Source organism: Chiloscyllium plagiosum, unplaced genomic scaffold (genome assembly GCF_037043375.1).
Source record: "Chiloscyllium plagiosum isolate Xiang-an unplaced genomic scaffold, Cpla_swu_hap1 HiC_scaffold_10, whole genome shotgun sequence".
NCBI classification, from domain to species: Eukaryota; Metazoa; Chordata; class Chondrichthyes; order Orectolobiformes; family Hemiscylliidae; genus Chiloscyllium; species Chiloscyllium plagiosum.
Window position 1 is genome coordinate 3,963,833 of NW_028270148.1, and position 27,183 is coordinate 3,991,015.

At 47.5% G+C, this 27,183-nt stretch overlaps 1 protein-coding gene across 1 annotated transcript; it reads right to left on the bottom strand.

Moving 5' to 3' along the window:
• Window positions 1-15,473: 15,473 nt before the first annotated feature.
• LOC122553190 (uncharacterized) lies at window positions 15,474-26,608 on the bottom strand. Its single transcript, XM_087990989.1, has 8 exons — window positions 26,545-26,608; window positions 25,585-25,938; window positions 23,001-23,345; window positions 22,747-22,875; window positions 22,450-22,523; window positions 17,840-17,881; window positions 17,699-17,741; window positions 15,474-15,747 (listed from the first exon to the last, which is right to left on the bottom strand). The coding sequence occupies exons 1-7, from the start codon at window positions 26,606-26,608 to the stop codon at window positions 17,703-17,705; spliced, it is 1,047 nt and encodes a 348-aa protein (XP_087847115.1). The 3' UTR covers window positions 15,474-15,747; window positions 17,699-17,702.
• Window positions 26,609-27,183: the final 575 nt, after the last annotated feature.

The following is a 27,183-nucleotide window of genomic DNA, read 5'->3' on the forward strand; positions in this document are numbered from 1 at the left end:
TAAATGGGAGAGGGTGGGGTTGGGGGGAAGGTAGCTGAGAAAGCAATAGGTAGATGAAGGTGGGCGAGATGGTGATAAGTCAGAAGGGGGGGGTGGAGTGGATAGATGGGAAAGGGTGAAGGACAGGTCCGGAGGGGGGTTGCCATGTTGGAGGTTTGGGACTGGGATTGTGCGGGGAGAGGGAAAACGAGGAAGCTGTTGAAATCCACATTGATCCAGTGTGGTTGCAGGGTCCCTAGGCTGAATACGAGGCGTTGTTTTTAAACTTTGTCTACCCCAGCTCCTCCACATCATTTCCCAGACAGAGATTCCGTACTCAGGGTAAATCCTTGAGTTCACTTCGGCTGTGTCTGCTTTATCTGCTCTGACCACCCCCCCCCCCCCCCCCCCACCCGCAGAGAACTGCTTGAACAGACTCGTGAGCCGACAGGATTCCGAGGCATTGGCAGAACTTTGGAAAAGTGGGGTTTGCTTTGAAGATCCAGGGCAGAGGAAATGACATGATTCATTGTGGCTGAGCAGATCTCACAGGAACATCTTTCCAAATCATTTCAGCAACTGAATGTGTTCCTTCCATCTCTGTCTATCCATCACCCTTCACCAGGTCAGAATCCCTGACTCCCTGACATTAGCTGCACCATCAATGCAGTGATGGGGGCCCAGGTTCAAGCCCATCTTCTCTGGGCATTAGTCATAGTATCTCAAAATACTCAGACAGCTGACAGCGCCTCTTCTCTGAAAATAACCTTCAATGGCTTCCGCAGCCCTGGTGGAGGGTGGTGTGAAATGGAACAGAAACAAACTCGAACAGTTCACAGAAACTGAAAGAACTGTGGATGCTGGAAATCAGAAACAAAATCAGAATTGCTGGAAAAGCTCAGTGTCTTTAGGCAGAAATTAGGGTCACCATTTCAGGTCAACTGACTGTTCAGAAACATTAACTGTGATTTCTCTCCACAGATGCTGCCAGACCCATTGAGCTTTTCTGTTTTTGTCTCAAACAGTTAGCAGAAATGGAAGGAACTTCACTGGAAATTTATCAAAACAGCATTCTCCAGAGATCGATGCTCCTCAGTCACCGGAGGTCTGTATTGTGTCAGTGAGGGGACAGTGTATGCTCCTTCTCAATGGACACCAAGCTCAGAGATCACTGTGAACGAGAGGCAGGCAGTCAGGCACAATGACCCCCCCCCCCCCCCCCCCGCCACTCCCAACACTACCAACCCCCCACCACCCACGCCTCCACTCTAACCACCCCCACCCTCCCCAAAACCCCAGTTGTGGCCTGTTGATGGGCACTTTGGCCAGACCCAGGAGCTCAGCCACAAGGCCCTCCACCAACCATCTTTTCTCTGCTGAATCTAGGAGCCTACCTAATTAGAAGTGATGGAGGATAAATCACTTTGGCCTCTTAACAATTGGAGGCACTTGCCTGAACAAACAGATGCACCTCAATGCATAGCAACAACAGGTAAAGTTACAATGATAAATGAGGCCGAATTACAAACATCACCAGGAGCCAGAGATACCTGATTGGGACCTCATTCCAGATTCGCCCTTTTCCACCCAAAGACTACATGGCATCATCAGATAAACATAGAAAGTTAGAGGCTATGCACAGATGGAGGTCATTCGGCCCTTCAAGCCACTCCACCATTCATCACCATCATGGCTGATCATCCAACTCCATAGCCTAATCCTGCTTTCTCCCCATAACCTTTGATCCTGTTCACCCCAGGTGCTATATCTAGCTGCCTCTTGAATGCATCCAATGTTTTGGCATCAACTCCTTCCTGTGGTAATGAATTCCACAGGCTCACTACTCTTTGGAAAAAGAAATGTCTCCTCATCTCTGTCCCAAATGATCCATTTAACAAGCAACATGGCAGTGGGTAGCAGTACAGCCTGGGGGCTGCTCAGCCCAGGAACTTGTCTACTCCATCTGCTTCTTACATTTTCCTTTCTCTCCTTTATCTAAATGTTTCCATTTATTATCTTGCCTTTGATAACGTCTTCAGTGGAAGGTGTCTTCTCCAGGCCTGGGCTCAGTGAACAGGAGGCTTCAAGCCCAAAGTGGAAGGTCCCAGCCTGGTGTGGAGGGGCCCGGCCTGGTGTGGAGGATCCCGGCCTGGTGTGGAGGGTCCCGGCCTGATGTGGAGGGCCCGGCCTGGTGTGGAGGGTCCCGGCCTGATGTGGAGGGTCCCGGCCTGGTGTGGAGGGTCCCGGCCTGGTGTGGAGGGTCCCGGCCTGATGTGGAGGGTCCCGGCCTGGTGTGGAGGGTCCCGGCCTGGTGTGGAGAATCCCAGCCTGGTGTGAGGAGTCCCGGCCTGGTGTGGAGGGTGTCGACCTGGTGTGGTGAGCCCCAGCCCAGTGTGGAGGGTCTTGGCCTGGTGTGGAGGGTCCTGGCCTGGTGCGGAGGGTCCCAGCCTGGTGTGGAGGGTTCCGGCCTGATGTGGAGGGGCCTGGCCTGGTGTGGAGGGTCTTGGCCTGGTGTGGAGCGTCCTGGCCCGGTGTGGGGGGTCCCAGCCCAGTATGGAGGGTCCTGGCCTGGTGTGGAGGTCCTGGCCTGGTGTGGGGGGTCCCGGCCTGGTGTGGAGGGTCCCAGCCCGGTGTGGAGGGTCCTGGCCTGGTGTGGGGGGTCCCGGCCCGGTGTGGAGGGTCCCGGCCCGGTGTGGAGGGTCCTGCCCTGGTGTGGGGCGTCCTGGCCTGGTGTGGGGGGTCCCGGCCTGGTGTGGGGGGTCCCAGCCTGGTGTGGAGGGTCCTGGCCTGGTGTGGGGCCTCCTGGCCTGGTGTGGGGCGTCCTGGCCTGGTGTGGGGGGTCCCGGCCTGGTGTGGAGGGTCCCAGCCTGGTGTGGAGGGTCCTGGCCTGGTGTGGGGCCTCCTGGCCTGGTGTGGGGGGTCCCGGCCTGGTGTGGGGGGTCCCGGCCTGGTGTGGGGGGTCCCGGCCTGGTGTGGAGGGTCCTGCCCTGGTGTGGGGCGTCTTGGCCTGGTGTGGGGCGTCACGGCCTAGTGTGGGGGGCCCCGGCCTGGTGTGGGGGGTCCCGGCATGGTGTGGAGGGTCCCGGCCTGGTGTGGCGCATCCTGGCCTGGAGTGAGGGGTCCAGGCCTGGTGTGGGAGGTCCCGGCCTGGTGTGGAGGGTCCTGGCCTGGTGTGGAGCATCCTGGCCTGGTGTGGAGGGTCCTGGCCTGGTGTGGAGTGTCCTGGCCTGGTGTGGAGGGTCCTGGCCTGGTGTGGGGGGTCCCAGCCCGGTGTGGGTGGTCGCGGCCTTGTGTGGGGGGTCCTGGCCTGGTGTGGAGGGTCCTGGCCTGGTGTGGAGCGTCCTGGCCTGGTGTGGGGGGTCCCGGCCTGGTGTGGAGGGTTCCGGCCTGGTATGGAGGGTCCTGGCCTGGTGTGGAGGGTGCGGCCCAGTGTGGGGTTCTCTTTGGCAGCAGCTTCCGAATTTCCACTGATCATCATCTTCATCAACTTCCCCAGAACTTAAATTGATCTGCGATGAAATGTTTTATTTTTACTTTTTTCTTCCTATCTCTGACTTCTATCATTAATACAGGTGTTGAGAAATAATAGTCCATTCCTGGAATGGAAAAGAATAGTAATTTATTGTCTTGTGTAGTTTTACAGAAATCTGGGCTGACATTTTCACTGTATTTGTTTTGGTCAAACTACACGTGACAATGAATTGCTATTCTATTCCATTCCTGGAATGGGCTATCACTTCTCAACTTTGTTGTTGTCACTGAGGCTGGAAATGTTTCTTTGAAAGACTTGCAATATTTCTCTTGAACTTGTCTCAACCTGTTATCTGGTAACAGGCTATAACACCTTATTCAGCAGACTGTGTTACTGCCTTCTGTTAAACACTCATCATTTGATTTGATTTGATTTGATGTGTTACTATCAAATGTATTGAGATACAGTTGAAAGTATTGTATTTTGTACAATCCAGATAAATCATACCATACACCAGGGAAATGGAACAGAATGCAGAATATAATGTTACAGCTACAGAAAAGGTGCAGAGAAAGATCAACTCAAATATAAGAGAGATCCATTCATAAGTCTGAATCTGTTGATACATGTTTTCAAATGTTTGTATCTTCTGTCCAATGGAAGAAGCTGGAAGAGTAGATAAACAGGAATAATGGGGTCACGTGGGTTAAACTGCTCCTTCTTGACCTCAGGATCTGTTTCCTCTGGCTGTTTGACTGGTTGGACAACTGTTTCTAACCTCATAAGTGAACTCCTCCTGCTATTTAAGGATGTTGAGATCAAGGTATTTTCAGACTCAAAAGAGAGGTGTTGATTGTGAATTATGTAAGCATTTTCAATTCTCTTCCATTGCCTTTGTGCTGTTGCGTCACTCATAGCTAGCCTGTACTCTGGAGAGTTCTTTCACCTGGAGTGTATGGTTTTATCACTGCCAGCTGTAATCTCGGTTCCTTTCATCATGGTATTTGAACACATTGGGACAGCAACATTCAAAACCTCAATTACAGAGGTAGCATTGTTTGGTCATGGCTGGGCACTGCTTGTATCTGCGAGGCATTTTTTTTTGTTCCATAGCACTGACACTGACCACTGTATCTTCCAGCACCACTGATCCAGAATCTGGTTTCCAGCATCTGCAGTCATTGTTTTTACCCCACTGTATCCATACAGCCTACACCGTTCCTGTGGCTTGCCACATCTGTCCATAGTGTTTGTACATTCTCTGCTGGATTTTGTTACCCTCCAGTGACAGCATTGTTCTTCTCCTCTCAGGGGCTGTCTATGAATCTTCCTGATATCTGGTTTCCACATAATTTGAATCACTTTCTCTAAATTTAAATCTTCTTTAGACTATAATAAGTCTGACAAAGATTCAACAATAATACTAAATCAAAATCTATTTCAAAGATCCATGGTCATAATTCCTTGGATGATGAGCTCTTCTGTCAAATCTTCTAATTTCAAAGACTTTACTTGTCCTCAGGTTGAAGTAATTATCAAAACCTGTTAGAATCTCTTCAAAGTATATGTGCCTTCTTTTACATTTTGCCAATCTATAACATCATCTGCTGTTGGACCTATTGAATGCAATAATATATTTACTTATTCAATTTAAGATTTAGTACTTGATTTTAAAACAACATTGCATCTTAAGATTGTTTTCTTCAAGGTGTCCAATCATGTATTCTGTTTGCCCATCACTGACATTAAATCTTTATGACTTATTAATTCTCCAGCAATTTCTTCTTAATGAGATTATTCATTCTTATTACATGAACACTGTTTCAAACCTATAGCTTCAATGTTGTCTCCTCTAGTTTCCTTACAGATTTAATGAATCTGCAATAAGTAAATACTGATGACCTTAAAACATGTAATTTTGCATTGAGCTGCACTTTTCTTAATTTTTTTAATGTCGTCTGGAGTCTCTTCAAGCTTTCAAACATGACAATAATAGCAATGCAACAGCATTTTTCTTGTCCATAAGCCTTTAGGTTGTATGTTAATTCTGTGGTATTTCTAGCTATTAAAACTTGAAAGTGTGTATTTTTGCAACACTGTATCTCTGTGTTGCTTGCTGGATCTTTATTTCATCAAAATTATGCTTTCCTAACTCTTGGAGCAGGGACTCCTGGATGCGGTAGGACCAGAGCTTGGACTCAGGGACTCAAAGGGGCATCAGCTACAGCCAGGATGGTGCCTTGAATGGGGACTACTGGCTGCAGTAGGCCCAGAGCGTGGTGTTGGAATAGTTTCATTCTCTGACCTTTATTCTTTCTATAACAACTGTTACTCAAGAAGTCTGCTCATGATGCTGCACGGTGGCTCAGTGGTTAGTACTGCTGCCTCACAGCATCAGGAACCCAGGTTCGATTCTAATCTCAGGCAACTGCCTGTGTGGAGTTTGCACGTTCTCCCTGTGTCTGCGTGGGTTTCTTCCCACAGTCTGAACATGTGTAGGTTAGGTGAGTTGGCCGTGCTAAATTGCCCATAATGTTCAGGGATGTGTATTAGATGAGAGTGGTGCTGGAAAAGCACAGCAGGTCAGGCAGCAACCAAGGAGCAGGAAAATCGAAGTTTTGGACAAAAGTCCTTCATCAGGAATAGAGGGTCGATTTTCGATTTATGTCGATTTTCCTGCTCCTCGGATGCTGCCTGACCTGCTGTGCTTTTCCAGCATCACTCTAATCTATAATCTGGTTTCCAGCATCTGCAGTCCTTGTTTTTACCCTGTTAGGTGCATTAGTCAGGGGTAAATATAGGATGGGGGAAAGGGTCTGGGTGGGTTACTCATCGGAGGGTCAGTGTGGACTTGTCGGGCTGAAGGGCCTGTTTCCACACTGTTGGGGGTTCTATGGTTCCATGATGGAGATGATATTCCTGTTGTCAAGCATCTGTTCCTTTTCACTTCTATCCATCCCAGCCTGCTCCATCCCAACATCATCCTTCCTTCTGTCATTGTACACTTTCTCCTTCTTACCGAGTGCGAATGCTAACTTTACATCTGGAGCTCTGAACTACTCTGTAAAGACTCGGTCAATTCCCAGTGTGACTGGGTTGAAGCCTCTTCCTGGTTTTCCTGTGCCTCTTCCTCACTGCAGGGTGAAAGTTTCCTTCTGGGGAACTGCCTTCACCCTGCCAGCTTCTCTCATGCAGCTGCTGCTCACTTGTTTTTCTCTCGGTTTTTGTTTTGGTCCTGGGTTAAATGGGATTGTTTTCTACATAAGTCACCGTGAGCTGTAAGGTAGCGGTCACTTGGCTGATCACCATGTTGCGTGTTGTGGTACCTCTGGTGGCTTGTGCTTTGGGCCTAATGCGGCACCATGCCTCCCTCACTGTGATTGGAACCATCCTGTTCAGATACATTATGGCACACATCTGGAGCAGGGAGGGATCAGGGGCTGAGCCTCCTGGCTCAGGGGTTTGGATGCTACTATTCCTGCACAAGAACCCTCATCCATTGTTTACACCCTGGGACTATGGGCCTATTGAACAAAGAAGTGGAAAAGGATAAACTCCTAGTGAGTCTGAACAGGTAGAGGGCCTTATCATACACAAAGCATGATAACGATGGGAGCAAGTTGCATGAACTTGCTTGGCTTAACTACAAACATTAAGGAGAAAATGAGGTCTGCAGATGCTGGAGATCAGAGCTGAAAATGTGTTGCTGGAGAAGCGCAGCAGGTCAGGCAGCATCCAGGGAACAGGAGAATCGACGTTTCGGGCATAAGCCCTTCTTCAGGAACTACAAACATTACCAACAGCCAGAGATGTGGAATCTGCCTCCAATGAGACCTCATTCCAGAATATTCTTTCTCCACACAACAAATCTAATGTCCTTTCGGGAGTCTTTCGGGGTTCTGTTTGTCCTGTGACTCCAGAACCACAGCAAAGCAGTTGACTTTCATCTGCCCTCTGAGAAATTGGGGGTGGGCAATAATATTGGTCTGGACAGTGACATCCACATCTCATGAATGAATTAAAAAAACTTAAAATTGGATTTAGCTTCATGTAATTTCAATACTAATACTTTCAGGCCCATTATCTTATACAACATACATTGCCAACAGGAACTCTGTCACTACACACACTTGATTTGGAGATGCCGGTGTTGGACTGGGGTGTACAAAATTAAAAATCACACAACACCAGGTTATAGTCCAACAGGTTTAATTGGAAGCACACTAGCTTTTGAAGCGACGCTCCTTCATCAGGTGATTGTGGAGGGCTAGATCGTAACACAGAATTTATAGCAAAAATTTGCAGTGTGGTGTAACTGAAATTATACATTGAAAAATTGATTGTCTGTTAAGCCTTTCATCTGTTAGAATACAGTGATAGTTTCACTTCTTTCATGTGTAAATCACAAAACCCTTTTTTTTAAAGTTGCATTCTCGGGTTAGCTGTTAACAATGGTGATAGCTAGACAATATGTTGAAGGTGTTAGTCCCCTGTGTTCTCTGTCTGTGACCTGATGTTTAGATTGATTCTAATCTAAAAAGTGAGACAACAGAGTTTTACATAAATTCATGCAGTTTTTGAGCTCAGAGTTCTACATGAATGTTTGCAGTTTTTGAGCAAAGTGCAATGTAACTCTGCAAGTACAAATTCACCACACAAAATATATGTGTGCATGTGGGTCTTTGTCTGTCTGTGTGTGTGTATCTGTCTGGGGTGGAGGTTGTGAGTGTGAGAAAGTGTGTGTGTGTGTGTGGTGAGTGCAGAGTGTCTTAAGTCTGTGAGGGGGTGCATGTGTGAGTGTGGGAGTGTGTGTGTCTATAAGGGTGTGTGGGTGTCTGTGTGCGCGTCTGTGTGTACCTGTGTCTGTGTGTATGTGAGAGTGTGTGTGTGTGTACGAGTATCTGTGTGTGTGTATAGTGCAATGGTGATCACCTGTAATGTGACATGAACCCAAGGTCCCAGTTGAGGCCCTCCCTATGGGTACCGAACTTAGCTATCAGTCTCTGCTCGGCCACTTTCCTCTGATGAAACTTTATTGCTGGAACAGCACAGCAGGTCAGGCAGCATCCAGGGAACAGGAGATTCGACGTTTCGGGCACAGGCCCTTCTTCAGGAATGAGCAGAGAGTGTTCAGCAGGAGAAGATAAAAGGTAGGGAGGAGGGACTTGGAGGAGGGGAGTTGGAAATGTGATAGGTGGAAAGAGGTCAAGGTGAGGGTGATAGGTCGGAGTAGGGTGGAGGCGGAGAGGTCAAGAAGAAGACTGCAGGTCAGGAAGGCGGTGCCGGGCTGGAAGGATCGGGCTGAGACAAGGTGGGGGGAGGGGGGATGAAGAAACTGGTGAAGTCCAAGTTCATCCCCTGCGGTTGGAGGGTTCCCAGTCGGAAGATAAGACGCTCCTCCTCCGACCGTCGGGTTGTTGTGGTTTGGCGGTGGATGAGTCCAATGACCTGCATATCCTCGGTGGAGTGGGAGGGGGAGTTGAAATGCTGTGCCACAGGTTGGTTGGGTTGGTTCGTCCGGGTGGCCCAGAGGTGCTCCCTGAATCGCTCCGCAAGTAGGCGGCCTGTCTCCCCAATATAGAGGAGGCCACACCGGCTGCAGCGGATGCAGTAGATGATGTGGGTGGAGGTGCAGGTGAATCTGTGGCGGATATGGAAGTTTCCCTTGGGGCCTTGGAGAGAAGTGAGGGGGGAGGTGTGGGCGCAAGTGTTGCACCTCCTGCGGTTGCAAGGGAAGGTGCCGGGAGTGGTGGTTGGGTCGGTGGGGGGTGTGGATCTGACAAGGGAGTCGCGGAGGGAGTGGTCTCTACGGAAAGCTGATAGGGGAGGGGAGGGAAATATATCCTTGGTGCTGGGGTCTGTTTGGAGGTGGCGGAAGTGACGGCGGATGATGCGCTGTACATGGAGATTGGTGGGGTGGTAGGTGAGGACCAGTGGGGTTCTGTCCTGGTGGCGGTTGGAGGGGCGGGGCTCAAGGGCGGAGGAGCGGGAAGTGGAGGAGATGCGGTGGAGGGCACCGTCGACCACGTCGGGGGGGAAATTGCGGTCCTTGAAGAAGGAGGCCGTCTGTGTTGTGCGTATTTTGAACTGGTCCTCCTGGGAGCAGATGCGGCGGAGACGAAGGAATTGGGAGAATGGGATGGCGTTTTTACAGGGGGCAGGATGGGAGGAGGTGTAGTCCAGGTAGCTGTGGGAGTCGGTAGGTTTGTAGTAGATGTCCGTGTTGATTCGGTCGCCTGAGATAGAAACAGAAAGGTCTAGGAAGGGGAGGGAGGAGTCCGAGACTGTCCAGGTGAATTTGAGGTCGGGGTGGAAGGTGTTGGTGTAGTGGATGAACTGTTCAACCTCCTCGTGGGAGCACGAGGTAGCGCCGATACAGTCATCAATGTAGCGAAGAAAAAGATGGGGGGTGGGGCCAGTGTAGTTGCGGAAGATGGATTGTTCCACATACCCTACGAAGAGGCAGGCATAGCTGGGGCCCATGCGGGTGCCCATGGCTACTCCTTTTGCTGACCTCACTTTCTCCACTTTCCTCTGATGCCTGTCCCGAAGTCCACCTTGGAGCTAAGTTCGGTACCCATAGGGAAGGCCTCAACCGGGACCTTGGGTTCATGTCACATTACAGGTGATCACCATTGCAATACACACACACACACACACACAGATATTCCTACACACACACACTCTCACATACACACAGACACAGGTACACACAGACGCGCACACAGACACCCACACACACCCTTATAGACACACACACTCACACATGCACCCCCTCACAGACTTAAGACACTCTGCACTCACCACACACACACACACTTTCTCACACTCACAACCTCCACCCCAGACAGATACACACACACAGACAGACAAAGACCCACATGCACACATATATTTTGTGTGGTGAATTTGTACTTGCAGAGTTACATTGCACTTTGCTCAAAAACTGCATACATTCATGTAGAACTCTGAGCTCAAAAACTGTATGAATTTATGTAAAACTCCGTTATCTCACTTTTTAGATTAGAATCAATCTAAACATCAGGTCATAGACAGAGAACACAGGGGGCTAACACCTTCAACATATTGTCTAGCTATCACCATTGTTAACAGCTAACCCGAGAATGCAACTTTAAAAAAAGGGGTTTGTGATTTACACATGAAAGAAGTGAAACTATCACTGTATTCTAACAGATGAAAGGCTTAACAGACAATCAATTCTTCCATATATAATTTCAGTTACATCACACTGCAAATTTTTGCTATAAATTCTGTGTTACGATCGAGCCCTCCACAATCACCTGATGAAGGAGCGTCGCTCCAAAAGCTTCCAATTAAACCTGTTGGACTATAACCTGGTGTTGTGTGATTTTTAACTTTGTACACACACTTGGAGTGTGTATGTGAAATGGAAATGTGTACAGAGCATTTGGTGTGAGGCTTGGTCTGACAGGAGTACATTGGTCCTTGCTTCAGCCCAGTCCAAATTACCTGCCCATTGAAATCTGAGACACTCTGGTGCAATTTTAGCACCTTTCAACTCAGAAACAGTTCTTTCTCCTGCTCAGTATTTGCCACATTGCCAATCTCTGGACATGTAAGAACTTACCAAGATGGGTATTAACCAACCAGCTAAATGCAACTAACAATTTAATCTCAAAACCACAACAGCTTAATCCAACTGAGACAAGCGTCAGAGATGAAACCACAGAAATATTATCAAGGGTAGAATCACAATCAGATTTTATCTTAAAACGTTGAAAACACTTCACTTTGATCAAACAGTTAAATACTGTGAAAAAATATATGAATTAGAAAAATGCAACAATTGAAAAGTCTAAAATGTGAGACAAGCAGGAAGTGGGGAAGTGTTGTTAAAGTCGGAAACACTGGGAGGTCCTGAAACATCACCAGAAGCTTTATCTACTTCGCTGATGGACAAGTGGTCACTTCTGTTCAGAATAATAGACTGCCTTTGTTGTAATATCTTTAATAAATCAAACAAATTGAAGCAATGAGTTGGAGAGAGGGAACAAATCTGTTAACCCAACAGATCATCTCAGAAAGTTGGTTCATACAGGTCCTACAACTGACCTCAGGATCCCAGGGTTAGGGATCTGTCAATTGACCATTGCTCTCACTTTCAGTTGATATCCAGTCATGTCCTTGCATATGTGGTAACCAAGTGTCACTACGTACTGAGGTTCTACCTGTCCCCGGTGTTGCGAAGGATGGGCCTGGCCTCGCTGCCGCGGAACGCTCCGAGTAGTTGGACCGTTCCGTATCTCCTGTCCTTCGTGGAGAAATTAATGAAGAAAAACACCTTTGACCACAAGTCCATCAGGAAGTGGTCAGCACGTAGTGTCCTTGAGACCCTTCGGGAAAAGGAGAGGGCGGATCCTATCGAGCGGTTCCCTGAGCAGACTGTCAAAGCCATTTGGCAGAATGCCTCATCGCCAGAACTTTCCAACAAGCACCAAGACATGGCTTGGCTGGTGGTGAGAAGGGCTCTGCCTGTGAGATCCTTTATGCACGCCCGGACTCTCTGCCGCACCGCACGCTGCCCTCGAAGTGGCTGTGGGAGGAACGAGATTGTCACACACCTCCTTCTGGAATGTGCCTATGCAGAGGAAGTCTGGAGAGGAATGCAGTGGTGTTTGTCGAGGTTCATCCCGAGCAGCGCCGTGACGCGGGACTCCGTGCTCTACGGTCTGTTCCCCGGGACGCACACCGAGACGAACATCAACTGTGCCTGGAGGATCATCAACTCGGTGAAGGACGCTCTCTGGACGGTCCGAAACCTGCTGATCTTCCAGCTGAAGGAGTTGACCCCGACTGAGTGTTGCAGACTGGCACATTCCAAGGTCCAGGACTACGTGTTGAGGGATGCGCTGAAGCTTGGGGCAACTGCCGCCAAGGCGCGGTGGGGAAAGACCACTGTGTAACATCTGCCTGCCTAACGAAGAACAGGGGGCCCATGCAGTCATTTGGGCTCCGCTGACGCCTCAGCTAATTATATGGGCATATGATCAAAAAATGTACAGACCTGTATAAAAATGATAAGTTTTGATCTCTGTATGTACATGTTTACATATGTATGGCATGACCAACTGTACAGACCATCAAATTATTTTATGAATAAAGTATATTTTTGAAATAAAAAAAAGTTTGGGAGTCTGCCTCCAGGAATCACAAAGAAGCTGGCTTCCAAGTTCAGTGGAAAACCGGGAAGGCAATGGAATGCCTAAGGGAGCGGAGTATGAATGTAAGGAGATCCTGACAAACGAGCTGAGGCACTGGTTAAAGCTCAGCTTGAGGAGTGGAAATCATTTCGTTCGCTTACATCTTCCAGTACTTCAGTGAGAAACGGTGTCTGCTCTCCCTGTTCACCCTATCTAACCCTCTGATTATCTTATATGTCTCTATTAAGTCACCTCTCAACCTTCTTCTCTCCAACGAAAACAGCCTCAAGTCCCTCAGACTTTCCTCGTAAGACCTTCCCTCCATACCAGGCAACATCCTAGTAAATCTCCTCTGCACCCTTTCCAAAGCTTCCACATCCTTCCTATAATGTGGTGACCAGAACTGTACACAATACTCCAAGTGTGGCCGCACCAGAGTTTTGTACAGCTGCAGCATAACCTCCTGGTTCCGGAACTCAATCCCTCTGTTAATAAAGGCCAAAGCACTGTATGCCTTCTTAACAACCCTGTCAACCTGGGTGGGAACTTTCAGGGATCTGTGTACATGGACACCGAGATCTCTCTGCTCATCTGCACTCCCAAGAATCCTACCATTAGCCCAGTACTTTGCATTCCGGTTACTCCGACCAAAGTGTGTCACCTCACACTTGTCCACATTAAACTCCGTTTGCCACTCTCAGCCCAGCTCTGCATCCTATCAATGTCTCTCTGCAACCTACTACATCCTTCGTCACTATCCACAATGCAGATGTTTAGTGTCCAGCCTCTTTTCTATCGACTTTAAATTTTGAGAATTGGCTGTTCACTCTTAATTTTGCGGGCAGTCAAAAACATATGGGCATGTGAATTAGGAACACGAGTAACACCAAAAATTGGAACCATAGAAAACAGGGTGAAGTACAGGCCAATCAGCCCCTTGAGCATGGTCTGCCATTCAGTGGCTATTCTGATTACATTTCCACCTTCCCCAATAACCTTTCACTTTTATCGAAAATAAGGAATAAGTGAGCAGAGCCCACCACGTGGACAATGAGATACACGATCATGTGGAGTGATGCAGCCAGAAGCAGTTGTCAAGGAAACTAAGAAACTTTGCATCTTTAGGGTTTGTGTGAAGGTGGGGTTCCTGTTCACGGTCCATCAGCACAGGCTGTAAGGATCACCACGGGGAAAGTCCAGCATTCCCTGTGCCCAGGAAGGTTTTACCCTGTTAAAGGGTGCTATGTAAATATAACAGCTTCTATCTCTCTCAGAGCAGTTGGCCAATTGCAGAGTCCTCATTCCTTCAGACTCAGCAGCACCCCCATGGGTCGTGGCCAGTGCTGGGACTGCAGGAGGTCCCAGAGTAGCCTCAATGGCAGAGACCTGAGTAAATGGGATGGAGGATCACAGGGATATTCCTCTTTGGGGAGTGTGGGGTCAGGTGCTTGCTCATAGGAGGGGGCGAGGTGGTGGAATCTTCCAGGTGGCCAGGTCATTGATGTTCTCAAGGTGGGCCCAGGACATGAGCTCCTTGTTTTAGGACGGACCTCCTACCTCCACTCAGCTCCTTAGGGAGACATTAGGTGACCTGCCCTGGGTGGCAACATGCCCCTTGTGCTGCTGGCAAAGTCCCAGTGGGGGTGAGCCAGGTCTTTCGACAGCCATGATTTGATCATCAATGGGTCTCAGTGGGCTGAAGGACACAGGGCACTCAGTACCTATCCCATCACCTGCAGACAATGGGCATAGCCCCCTGTCCCCATGCCATTACACCTGACTCTCCAGGCTGCTGTCTCACCTCCCAGCTTGCTCCCATGATGGGAGATGCGCCGGGACAGTGTCAAAGTCCATCTCTTGTGTCAGGCTGAGGCCGTGCTGCAGCACTGTGTGTTCATACTGTGGCTTCTCTTCAAGGACAGCAAACAGACCAAGATCTGGACAAAGAGGTTACATTTTGGTCACAGCATGTACGAGGGACGATGATGACCAGAACACAAGCAGAAAGCCAGAGGAGAAACTGTTGGGTTTGTCTGAAATTTAATTGCTTCGACTGAGGAACCTGCCAGCCCGTGGTGAGATATTGATGTAGAAGTGTCCCCCTCTGGAGAGAGATACACCCTCCTCATCTCTCATTGGTCACATTTAAAGATTCAGTCAGTTTAGTAATTCCTATGTATCCCTGAATCACCTGGAACATCTCACCCAAATCACCCACTCACCCAAATCACCCCCTCACCCAAATCACCCCCTCACCCAAATCACCCACTCACCCAAATCACCCACTCACCCAAATCACCCCCTCACTCAAATCACCCCCTCACCCAAATCACCCCCTCACCCAAATCACCCACTCAACCCAAATCACCCACTCAACCAAATCACCCACTATCCAAATCACCCACTCACCCAAATCACCCACTCAGCCAAATCACCCATTCAGCCAAATCACCCACTCAGCCAAATCACCCATTCAGCCAAATCACCCACTCAGCCAAATCACCCCCTCACCCAAATCACCCACTCACTCAGATCACCCACTCAACCAAATCACCCACTCACCCAAATCACCCCCTCACCCAAATCACCCCCTCACCCAAATCACCCCCTCAACCAAATCACCCCCTCAACCAAATCACCCCCTCAACCATTCCAACTCAAAGGAATACAGACCTGATTTACAGAACCTATCCTCATAATTTATCCTTGTCATGCTGTCATTACTCTGGTGAATCTTCAGCGCCCCCCCCCCCCCCCCCCCCGCCCCCCCCGCCACCCCACACCCACTCCAGGGTGCTTCCAGAGGGTATAATGCCCAGAAATGATTGTGGTGACTCTCACTGGGCTCTCAGCATTGATCTGTATGTTTGAAGGATTTGTTTCTCGGTCTGGAGAAGTCATTTAGGATCATCACGGACATCAGGTTAGGATTAGATTCACAGAAATGTGGGAAAGGAGTGTTTGATCCAATCTGTCCATCAATTACAGATAAACCTAAGTACTGGTGAGGTACAGGCTGCTGCTGAGGAGCAGGGAAATGACCGAGGAGATTCTTCTCTTGGTTGGAGAATTGCTGTTCAGGATTGGTGCAGTATTGAAGCTCATGGTCATTGTCTGTTCAACACAAATAGGAACAATTTAAGGGCCGGTGAGCTGCATGGATATTCATTTCAAAAACAAGTTAACTTCCATTTATATAGCCCCCTTTAACATGGCAAAACATTCACCGGGACAGGTGTAAAATGGTGAAGAGAGAGCATGATGAGGTAATGGAGAGATGGAAATGTGGAAACATAGAAACTAGGAGCAGGAGTAGGCCATTCGGCCCATCAAGCTTGTTCCACCAATCAATCTGATCATGGCCAATTCTCTCGCTCAATGCTGTATTTCTGCTTTCTCCCCTTGTGACCTTTACAGTCTCAAAGTGTGTCCTTTCTTGTGTAAGGAGACCAACACTGCACGCAAACTGAAGAGCTGGAGACATGGAGAGGTAAAGGAGGGGAGGGTGGAGAAAAGCAGAGGTGGAGAGGTACGGATGGGGGAAGATGGAGGGAGGAGGGGGAAGGGGTGGGGGAGAAAGTCGGAGTTATGGTGAGAGGCGCGAGTGAGAGAGGAGGGAGAAATGGAGAGGTGCAGAGGGGAGGGGGTGAAGAGCAGTTTCTAGGAATAGTTGAGAACAAAGTGTGGAGCAGGAATCAGTAACCGTGGTTGACCTGTAACAGCCTCAGGTTCCTCTGTCCCTACTCCCCCACCCATGCCTCCCCCACTTTAAAGTTCTGCTGTTTATCCACATCTCCACTTCACACCACAATCCCCCTGCCTTAAATTCTATCTGTTATGTGCCTGCCCAGTTCACCAGTAAATCGACACCCTGCTCAGCCGCGTTACCATCTCCCCACTGTTTACCATGTCGCTGAAACACTGGGTCATCTGTAAATCCGGAATAAGGTGCATTTGCTCTCTTTCGGTGCCCCATCCCCATCAACATCACCCCATCTCTGGTTCCAACATCACCTCCACCCCATTCCCTGTAATGTTTCTCACCAATGTAGCCCAGGAATGAAATGGCTCTCCTTCAATAACAAGTGAGTAGCTACTGAGTCAGTATACAGCGCTGCTGGTACAGTCTGTGCCTTTTGGGTCTAACACAAGCAATCAGCAAGGGTAGCCTGTTCTTTCCCCTCAGTGTAAATACGCATTCCCAGTGAGCCACCATGTTATTGTGGCATTAACCATTCTGGTGCTGTACAGAATTTACACCCAGCAAGTTCCAACCGGCCTGGATCAGTTTATCTTCCACATCAGCTGTTTTCAAAATCCACCGACTTTCCTTTATTCCATATCCACCCTCCCCCCTCTATTTCCTGTCTTACTATGGTTTTGATGTCAGACTGTCCACATCTCATCATCACCAGTAGTTTACACATTACGCCAGCACCCATGTGTCACAGAGATTTTCCTTCATTGTACAGACATATCCCCAGGGTTCCAAACATTGTAAAACCTGCAGATTATTAGTACTCCGGTCTCCAGACTTGGCATGACAAATAGCAACAGGAATCACCAACATCAAAATGCAGCATCATAGGAGCAGGAGTAGGCCATTCAGCCCCTTGAGCCTGTCCCACCGATCTGTGGCCTAACTCCATTTATCTGCCTTTGGTCCATATCTCTTAATTTTAAATCTGAGACAGATAAATTAACAACTGATCCAGCATCCACTGCTGTTTGTGGAAGAGAGTTCCAAACCTCTCCCACCCTTTGTGTCTGGGAATGCTTCCTGACATCTCTCCTGAATGGTCTGGCCCTAATCCCCCTAGTTCTAGAATCCCCAACTAGTGGAAACATTTTATCTTTATCTACCCTGTCCTTTCCTGTTACTATCTGGAAGACTTTGATCAGATCATCCCTTAACCTTGTAAATTCTGAAGAAAACAGGCCTCATTTGTATAATCTCTCTTCATAATCTAACCCCTGCAGCCCAGGTATCATTGTTATAAATTGAATGTAAAAGATATTCCCTTAGCTCACACATGAATGCAGCCTGGAATTAACAGGAACTTACCTGGTCAGCCATCAGGAAGGAGTTTAACAATGTGAGGCATGTTCTTATTAACAGAAAGGAGAGAAAACAAGAATGTAAATTAATTTTTTGACGGAACTGTTGCTTGGAATGATGGAACTGACTGGTGTTTTGGTTCCTTACCACATAGATCTGATCGGGATCAACTTGGAGATCATCTGATTTCTGTAACCAAATGGAATGAAATGGTATGATATAAATTACTGAAGGGTGGAAACTCCAAAGGGACAGTAAGATTGTAAAACTGAGAAAACACAACATCTCGCCATGACCCTGCAGCTTACACACTGCCTCGTGTACAATCCCCTTCACTGGTTTGCAGTGATCGTTGACAACTTGTTAGTCTTTCACAGAAATTACAACCTTGTCTGATTTTTCACCTGGTTGGAAGATTTGGAGGATTGTGACTAAGTCTTTCAAGAAAAGGGTATTGAAGAACTTGACACAAAAAATGTTAACCAGATATAAATATTACCACCAATAGATCAAACAAGGGTAAAAACAAAATACTGAGGATGCTCCAAATCTAAAATAACAAAGAAATTGCTAGAGAAACTCAGCAGGTCTGGTAGCTCCTGTGGAGAGAGAAACAGTTAACAGTTTGAGTCCAGTCTGATTCCTGTTTGGAGCTGGAATATAGTTATGTATCCCCAGTGGTGAAAGTACAAGCAACATATTCGTTCATTTCATTTCATTTGTGATTTGGAGGAGCCAGTGTTGGACTGGGGTGGACAAAGTTAAAAATCACACAACACCAGGTTATAGTCCAACAGGTTTATTTGGAAGCACAATCCTTTGGAGCACTGCTCCTTTGTCAGGTAGCTAGTGGGGCAGAGTCATAGGACACAGAATTTAGCATGAAAAGTCCCAATCAGATGGTCTCCAGGTTGATACCAATCAGATCTATATTCATACAACTGATGCGATGTATTGAACAAACTTGGATGGCTGTTATGTCTTTACTCACTTGGAATGGGGATGCAGGTTTCGATTCATTAATATGTAAATCCCAGAGTTCCTTTCAAGTCACAGTCCGGAGACAACTTAAGGTTTTAAAAAAAAGTGACGTCTTCTCAGACAGTCCATTAAAGGTGTGAGGTTAGAGTCTGTCTGTATCCTAACCTGGAGCCAGACTGGTTCTATTTCCAAAGTAGGAATTTATAAAATATCACATGGACCCACAGCCTACAGATTGTGCTTTTTGAACAAAATAGAATGTATCTTCAAATGTAAAGTCACCTCTTATATGGCATTGCATCAGTTGGTATGACACTTTGACCTTTTACTATAAATTCTGGGTTCTGTGATCCTGCCCCACAAACTCCCTGCTGAAGGAGCAGCGCTATGAAAGCTAGTGCTTCCAAATAAACCTGTTGGACTATAACCTGGTGTTGTGTGAGTTTTAACTTTACCCATTTCATTTGCCATATCCTTACCTACTATTGGCCAACATTCTCACTCTGTCTCGAAGACTAACATCCATTTGTTTACACTTTTCCTGTTTGTACCTCCATTTTTACATTTACAGCTAGCTTTCTCCCATAGTCTAATTTCTTCCTTCTCACTAACCTTTTAGTCATTCTCTGACATTATATTCTGGTCAATGATCTAACCTGTCACTCACCTGTGTATAGTTAAATGCTTTGCCCTTCAGTTTGAAGTTTTCCTTAACTTGTGTAGTTAACTACAGGTTGTGTATTGGTCCTTTATGGTAGGAATATAATTATTCTGGGTATACTAAAATGGCCCCTTAAGCATCTGCCACGTTGTCTTTATTGATCTATCAGCTAGCCAGGTGGTGGAGGGAGTGGATGGTTGAGGGTGCGATGCCAATCAAGCAGGTTGCTTTGTCCTGGATGGTGTCAAACTTCTTGTGTTGTTGGAGCTGCCCCCATCCAGGGCAAGAGGGGGATATTCCAGCACACTCCTGACTTGTATCTTGTAAAGAAAAAGGGTAGGACCATTAAATCCTGTGAAGATGGACATTGAGGGATATACAGCTTTGGGTTAACAGAAAAAAGGTGGATTATGGCAGATACTGAGAGCTCAAAACAGCTGAATCCCTAGAGGGAACTTGAAAAAGAGATTAACAGAGCTAAAAGGGATATGGAAAGAGTAGGAAAGAGTGAGGATTTCAGATGCTGGAGATCAGAGTCAAAAGTGTGGTGCTGGAAAAGCACAGCAGGTCAGGCAGCATCCGAGGAGCAGGAGAGTCACCTTTTCAAGGGTAAGACCTTCATCAGGAATGTAAGAGGGAGCCTGGGGGGCTGGGAGAAAAATGGGAAGGGGTGGGGCTGGAGGGAAGGTAGCTGGGAATGCAATAGGTAGATAAAGGTGGGGGTGATAGGTCAGGGAGGAGGTCGAACGGATAGGTTAGAAAGAAGATGGACAGGTCAAGAGGATGGTGCCGAGTTGGAAAGTTGGATCTGGGATAAGGTGTGGGGGGAGGGGAAATGAGTAAACTGGTGAAATCCACATTGATACAGTGGAGGGTTGGAGGGTCCAAGGTGGAAGATGAGGGAAAGAGTAGGGGCCATTAAGTGCCACATAGTAATTTGTGCATGGAGCCAGATGATGTAGGTCAGGTTTGAACTGAATATTGTGTGTACCTAGTGAGAGGAACAGTGTGGGTACAGTAATCAGGGAGAAGGACAGTGACACTATTAAAGAAATTAATGCAGACAGAGGGGAGGTTCTGAGTGGTCTGGCAGATTTAAAAGTCGATAAATCTCCGAGCTGGAAGAAATGGGTCCCAGGCTGTTGAGTGAGACAATGGGGGAAAATAGTCAGGACACTGGCAATTCCTGCCTGGCTACAGGAGAAGTGCCAGAGGACTGAAGGAGAGCTAATGTGGTTCCATTATTCAAGGAAGGAGAAAGGGATAAATCAGGAAACTACAGGCTTGTCAATCTAGCCTCAGTGATGGGGAACCGATGGGGAGCAATTCTGAGAGATTGAATGAACCCTTACTTGGTGAGGCAGGGATCAATCAAGCACAGACATCATGGTTTTATTAAGGGGAGGCCGTGCCTGACCAGCTAGATTGAAGAGGGGACCAGGTGTGGGGATGGGACAGTGCTTTTGATGTACTCTGCTTGGACTCCAGCAAGACGTTTGATAAGGTCCCACATGGAGACTATTGTGAAGGTTAATGCCCATGGGGATCCAAGGACATTTGGCATATCCGATCCATAACTAATGGAGTGGCAGGAAGCAGAGGGTGATCATTGAGGGGTAACTTTGGAACTGGAAACCTGGAGTCACACAGGGAATAGGGTTGGGGCCCTTGCTGTTTGTGGTTTATAGAAATGACTGAGACTTAAATGTAAGAGCGCTGGTCAGTAAGATGCAGTAGGAGGGATGTGATAGCACTGGAGAGGGTGCAGAGGGAGATTTACCAGGATATTGCCTGGGCTGGAGAGTTTCAGTTTTGAAGAGAGATTGGAAAGACTGGGTTTGTTTTCCTTTGAGCAGAACAGCCTGACTGAGATGTATAACATTATGACGGGGGTAGATAGGGTACACAGGAAGGAGCTTTTCCTGTTGATAGAGTAATTAATGACTGGGTTATAGATTTAAAGTAAGGGACAGGAGGTTTTGAGGAGATTTTGTTTTTTTATTCATTTGTGGGACTTGGGCGTTGCTGTCTGGAGCAGCATTGATAGGCCGTCCCTAGTTGCCCCTTGAGAAGGTGGGGGTGAGCTGCCTTCTTGAATCACTGCAGTCCATGTGCTGTGGGTTGACCCACAATGGCCTTAGGGAGGGAATTCCAGGATTTTGGCCCAATGACTGTGAAGGAACAGGAATATATTTCCAAGCAATTGATACAACTGAGCGCCTTGCTAGGTCATTTCAGAGGACAGATGAAAGTCAACCACAATACTGGTCTGGAGTCACATGTAGGCCAGACCAGATAAGGATGGCAGTTTCCTTCTCTAAAGGACATTAGCGAGCCAGATGGATTTTTCTGACAATTGACAATGGTTTCATGGTCATCATGAGACTCTTAATTCCAGATTTCAAATTCCACCATCTGCCGTGGCTGGGTTCGAACCGAGGTCCCCAGAACATTATTCACGGTTTCTGGTTGAAGAGTCAAGCGATAACACCAGTAGGCCATCACCTCCCCAGATGTGAGAAAATCTTTTTCACTCGAGAGATTGGTAGGGATCAGGAACTCGCTGTCTGTGGGGATGGGGATGGCAGAAACCCCCATCACATTGGAGAGGTATTTAGATGTGCACTTGTGATACAGAGACACACCAGGCTACAGACCAAGAGCTGGACAATGGGATTAGAACGGTGAGGTGGTTGTTTTTGACTAGTGTGGATATGATGGACTGAATGGCCTGCCTTTGTGCTGTAGATGTATATGACTTTATATGGACAGGCGTTGGGGTGATGGGAGGGGAGTTACTCACAGCAGTATTCCAAGCCTCTGACCTGGTCTTGTAGTCAGAGTATTGAGACAGTGTGTCCAGTTGAGTCTTTGGCCAGTGGTAACTGGCAGGATGTTGACAGGGGTATGTGCCTGTTTGAAACCCCAGCACAGCCCTGACATTACTGAGGGAAGACTGGACACACTGATGCAGAGACTCACAGCTGACATTCACACCCAGGAGCGAGGTATCACCCAGGTGATGCCAAAGGTCAATAAAATGTTCATCTTACATCTTTGACACTGAAGCAGCAGCAATAAAAAAGCTGGAAACTGACAGCCTGCTTTCACTTACCCTTGTGTTTCTAAAAGCAGAAATGTTTTCATATTCCAGCATCAGGCTGTGTTCTCCAGTACCATGGGAAGAAGCTACAAAAGACAGCATTGAGGGCAGAATTAAAGAAATGATTCTGAATTATTTTCCAATGATGCACAGACAGACTGAAGTCATCACTGGAGGACTGCAATAAACATTTCAAATTGTATCTGATTCTGTGTTTACTATCATTTAACTTCAATACATTGTTCCATTAATTCAAACCAGAGTATTCCTTGTTAATATTGTTTCAGCGAAAGATTGATTTCCACCTACAGGATGACAGTTTCCGAGTGTGTCTGATACAGAAGCAAATAGCAGCTCCAGCGACGAGAATAATTCCCAGTACAGCCCCCACACTGATCCAGACACTCCACAGCTCGCTGTTCATTCCCACTGCAGGATCTGCAAACAGAGAGAGAGGGATGTGAGCCAGTACAGCTTCACAATAACTTAGTTCAAATATTGGATATTTTCCAACTGTCTCTCACAATGTGAGGCCTGATGCAGATTGTGTAAACAAGACTTACCTGTTACATTCAGCTGGGTTCCATTCCCACTGATGTCTCCCCACACTTTACAGAAATAGACCCCAGTGTCACTGGGCTGCACATTTGTGATGGTCAGAATGAAGCTGTTATTGGAGGGGTGTCTGGAAGACTGGAATCGCTCAGTAAATCCTGGGCTCCATTGTGTGTTGTTCCTCACGTCATGTGTTAAAACCCACTCTGTGTTATTCCCTGGTTGTTCCCGGTACCAGTGAACATCAGTGTGTGTCACAGTAGCATTCCTCACGGTGCACTGTAACCGGGCAGTGTGACCCTCAGTGACACGTTCCAGGCTCGGAGACTGGAGAAGGACTGGGACATTTGCACCTTTTAGGGGGAAAAAAACCATCACTGAAGTTAGAATCTGGTCTGAAGGTCAGTATTGTCAGTTTTCAAAGGGTCAGTGTCAACAAGACAGCTGCTGAACATTGAGAGAAGTCTGATCTAGCTGTGTTGGTTTGTTACTGAGTCAGATCAACAACAACTTCTTGGTATTATGAATGGTGCTATATACAAAGTGTCCATAGGAACACCACAGGAACTTTACAAAACAAGGTTTGGACCAGCTGCCAATGGAAAGAAGTGACAATTGGGGATGCTTAAGGGTCCAGAATTAAGAGAATGTGGATGTTAATTTATCCATACGGATGGTGGAGATCAGAGATGGGGAAGAGTGAGGTCAGGATGGGATTGAAAACAGTAATGAGTTTTTGAAATTAGGTTTTTCTTTCAATGGATTCCAGGAATTAGGGTGTCTCTGGCTGGGCCCAGCATTTATTGCCTGTCCCTAGTTGCCCCTTGGGAAGGTGGGGGTGAGCTGCCTTCTTGAACCGCTGCAGTCCATGTGCTGTGGGTTAATCCACAATGTCCTTAGGGAGAGAATTTCTGGATTCTGACCCAGCGACACTGAAGGAACGGTGATATATTTCCAAGGCAGGATGGGGAGTGGCCCAGAGGGGAATTTGCAGAGGGTGGTATTCCCATGTATCAGCTGTCCTTGGCCTTCTAGATGGAAGTGATTTATGGGTTTGGAAGGTGCTGTCTGAGGATCTTTGGTGAATTTCTGCAGTGCATCTTGTAGATAGTACACACTGCTGCTACTGAGCGTCGGTGGTGGAGGAAGTGGATGCTTGAGGGTGAGGTGCCAATCAAGCGGCTGCTTTGTCCTGGATGGTATGGGTAGTTGAGTGTTGTTGGAGCTGCCCCCATCCAGGCAAGTGGGGAGTATTCATTCCTGATGAAGGGCTTAATGCCCAAAACTGGATTAGTGGTGCTGGAAGAGCACAGCAGTTCAGGCAGCATCCAAGGAGCTTTGAAATCGACGTTTCGGGCAAAAGCCTGATGAAGGGCTTTTGCCCGAAACGTTGATTTCGAAGCTCCTTGGATGCTGCCTGAACTGCTGTGCTCTTCCAGCACCACTAATCCAGAATCTGGTTTCCAGCATCTGCAGTCATTGTTTTACCACCTTAATGCCCAAAACTCAGAGTCTATTCTCCTGCTTCTCGGATGCTGCCTGACCTGCTGTGCTTTTCCAGCACAATACTCTTGACTCTGATCTCCAGCATCTGCAGTCCTCACTTTCTCCAAGTGGGGAGTATTTCATCAAACTCCTGACTTGTGCTTTGTAGGTGGTGGACAGGCTCTGGGGAGTCAGGAGGTGAGTTACTCAATACAATATTCCCAGCCACTGACCTGCTCTTGTAGCCACAGTTAATGTGGTGAGTCCAGTTGAGTTTCTGGTCAATGATGACCCCCAGGATGTCGATAGTGGGGGATTCAGTGACAGAAACACCATTGAATATCAAGGGGTGGTGGTTAGATTGTCTGTTATTGATGATAGTCACAACCTGGTATTTATGTGTCACGAATGTTACTTGCAACTTGTCAGCCCAAGCCTGGATATTGTCCAGGGGCTGTTGGATTGGGACACTGAATGATGTTTTCTTGTCACCTGCACTGAAATACAGTGAAAAGTATTGTTGTGTGTGCTCCACAGATAGATCATACCTTACTAAGTACCTCAGGGTAACAGAACAGAGTGCAGAATACAGTGTTACAGCTGCAGAGAAGTTGCAGAGACAGACATCAACATTAACACTTGAAAGGTTTGTTCATAAATTTGATAACAGAGGGGAACAAACTGTTCTTCAATCTCTCATGACCACAGACACGGACTGCTTCAATATCTGAGGAGTCACAAATGGTGCTGAACATTGTGCAATCATCAGCGAACATCCCCACTTCTGACCTTATGGTGGAGGGAAGGTCATTGATGAAGCAGCTGAAGATGGACCTAGAACACTCCCTGAGGAACTCCTGCAGAGATGTCCTGGAGCAGAAATGACTGACCTTCCACAACCACAACCCTCTTCCTTTGAGTCAGATATGACTCTAACCAGCAGAGAGTTTGCCCTCCTGTTCCCTGGTTTGTACTGAAATCTGTACCATTCTGTACTTTACTGCTCAGATTTCCAAAAGCCAGGCGTCTGTGAGCCACCATTGCAAAGAATTAATTATGTGATGACATTATTTGAGAGAAAATTTACATAATGTTATAAGTACTTACTGGTCACATTCAGCCAAGTCCCTTTCCCAAAGACGTTCCCCCAAATCCCACAGACGTAGGTATTGGTGTCATTGAGCTGCAGCTCTCTGATGGTCAGAATGTAGCTGTTACTGGACACATTTCTGGAAAGCTGAAACCGTTCAGAGAATTCTCTCGATCGGTAAGTAACTCCATTAACATAATGAGTCAATAAGGTACGTGTCTTGTTTCCAGGGTGGTACCAGTGGACAGTGTAATTTTCCACTGTGTTATTTCTGAAGCTTCTCCCCAAACGGCACTGAATCTGCACAGTTCCACCCTCTGGTATCTTCACATTTTTTGGGAACTGAGCAAGAATGGGATGTGCCTCAGGACCTGCGCACAGGAAATAAACATTAGACCAGAAAAGCTGAGAAGCCCCAGGTGGATAACCGCAGTATTGCTGGGACCCCACACAGTGAACCTGGTTACAGCTGCTCAGCACATTCTGGATTCAGGAGATTGACATCCCACCAGCTCTGACAGACAAAGCTTGGGCTCATTTCCAGGGGGTTCCTCCAGGTCTCTGAGCTCAAATCAGGGCAAGACCACTCTACTCTGAGTGGGACAAACACAAGCTACATCCCCAGACTCTGACCCCAAGATGGACAACATCATAAAGTAATTTCACCTGGAGCTCGGCAAGGTTGTTCAGAGGATCAAAGATTCCAACCGTTCCTGTGTCAGTTACATTTTAAATTGCGAAATTACTTTGTTCACCACCTCCTTCCCAACCCCCTCCCAACCTTACACCCCATGTGTTTGTCAGAATGAATCCATTGATCCCTGCAGCTGTGACATTCTGGGATTGTCATTGAAAGGACTGTGAAGATCAAATGATCTTGAATTCTGAAGAAAGTGTCAAACCAGCCTGGAACCATTAACTCTTTCTTTCCCCCGTCCCAGAAGCTGTCAGACCTGCTGAGTTTCTCCAGCTCTTACTGCTCTGTTTGAAGAGTTCATCCTGTCCTGGTTCCCAGTAAATACCATTCTCTGTCCAGCTCATTGCTGAGTACTGACTCCACCCTGACAGGACAGTAACAGGACCTGAACGTGCAGGATCTCAGCTACATTTCATTTTCCCATCCAGGGTGTCGGCATCATGGACAAAGCCAATACTTAATGCCCCTTCTGGGTCATGTGAGAGGGCAGTTAGAGTCGCCAACATAGCTGTGGGTCTGGAGTCACGTGTAGGCCAGACCGGTAAGAATGGCAGATTCCTTCCCTAAAGGACATGAGTGACCCAGGATTAGGGTTTTGAATTCAGGAGGATTTCTACAACATTGTCACGTTCACCATTATTGAATCTTTTACAGATTTTTAAATTGCCCCAGCTGCCACAGTGAGATTTTATCCCTGATTTTGGGAGGACTAGCCCAGGGCTCCAGATTAATAGTTTTACCCAATCCGTGTTGGGTTGGAGGAGGAGGAGACAAGGATGTTTAACATCCCCGACAATCAGTGATGGCCAGTTTATAGCTTCCAGAATACCCCATCATTCATCCATTCCCCAACCAGCTAACGCCATCACAGATCCAATCACCAACCAGCATACCCCATCATTCACCCATTCCCCAATCA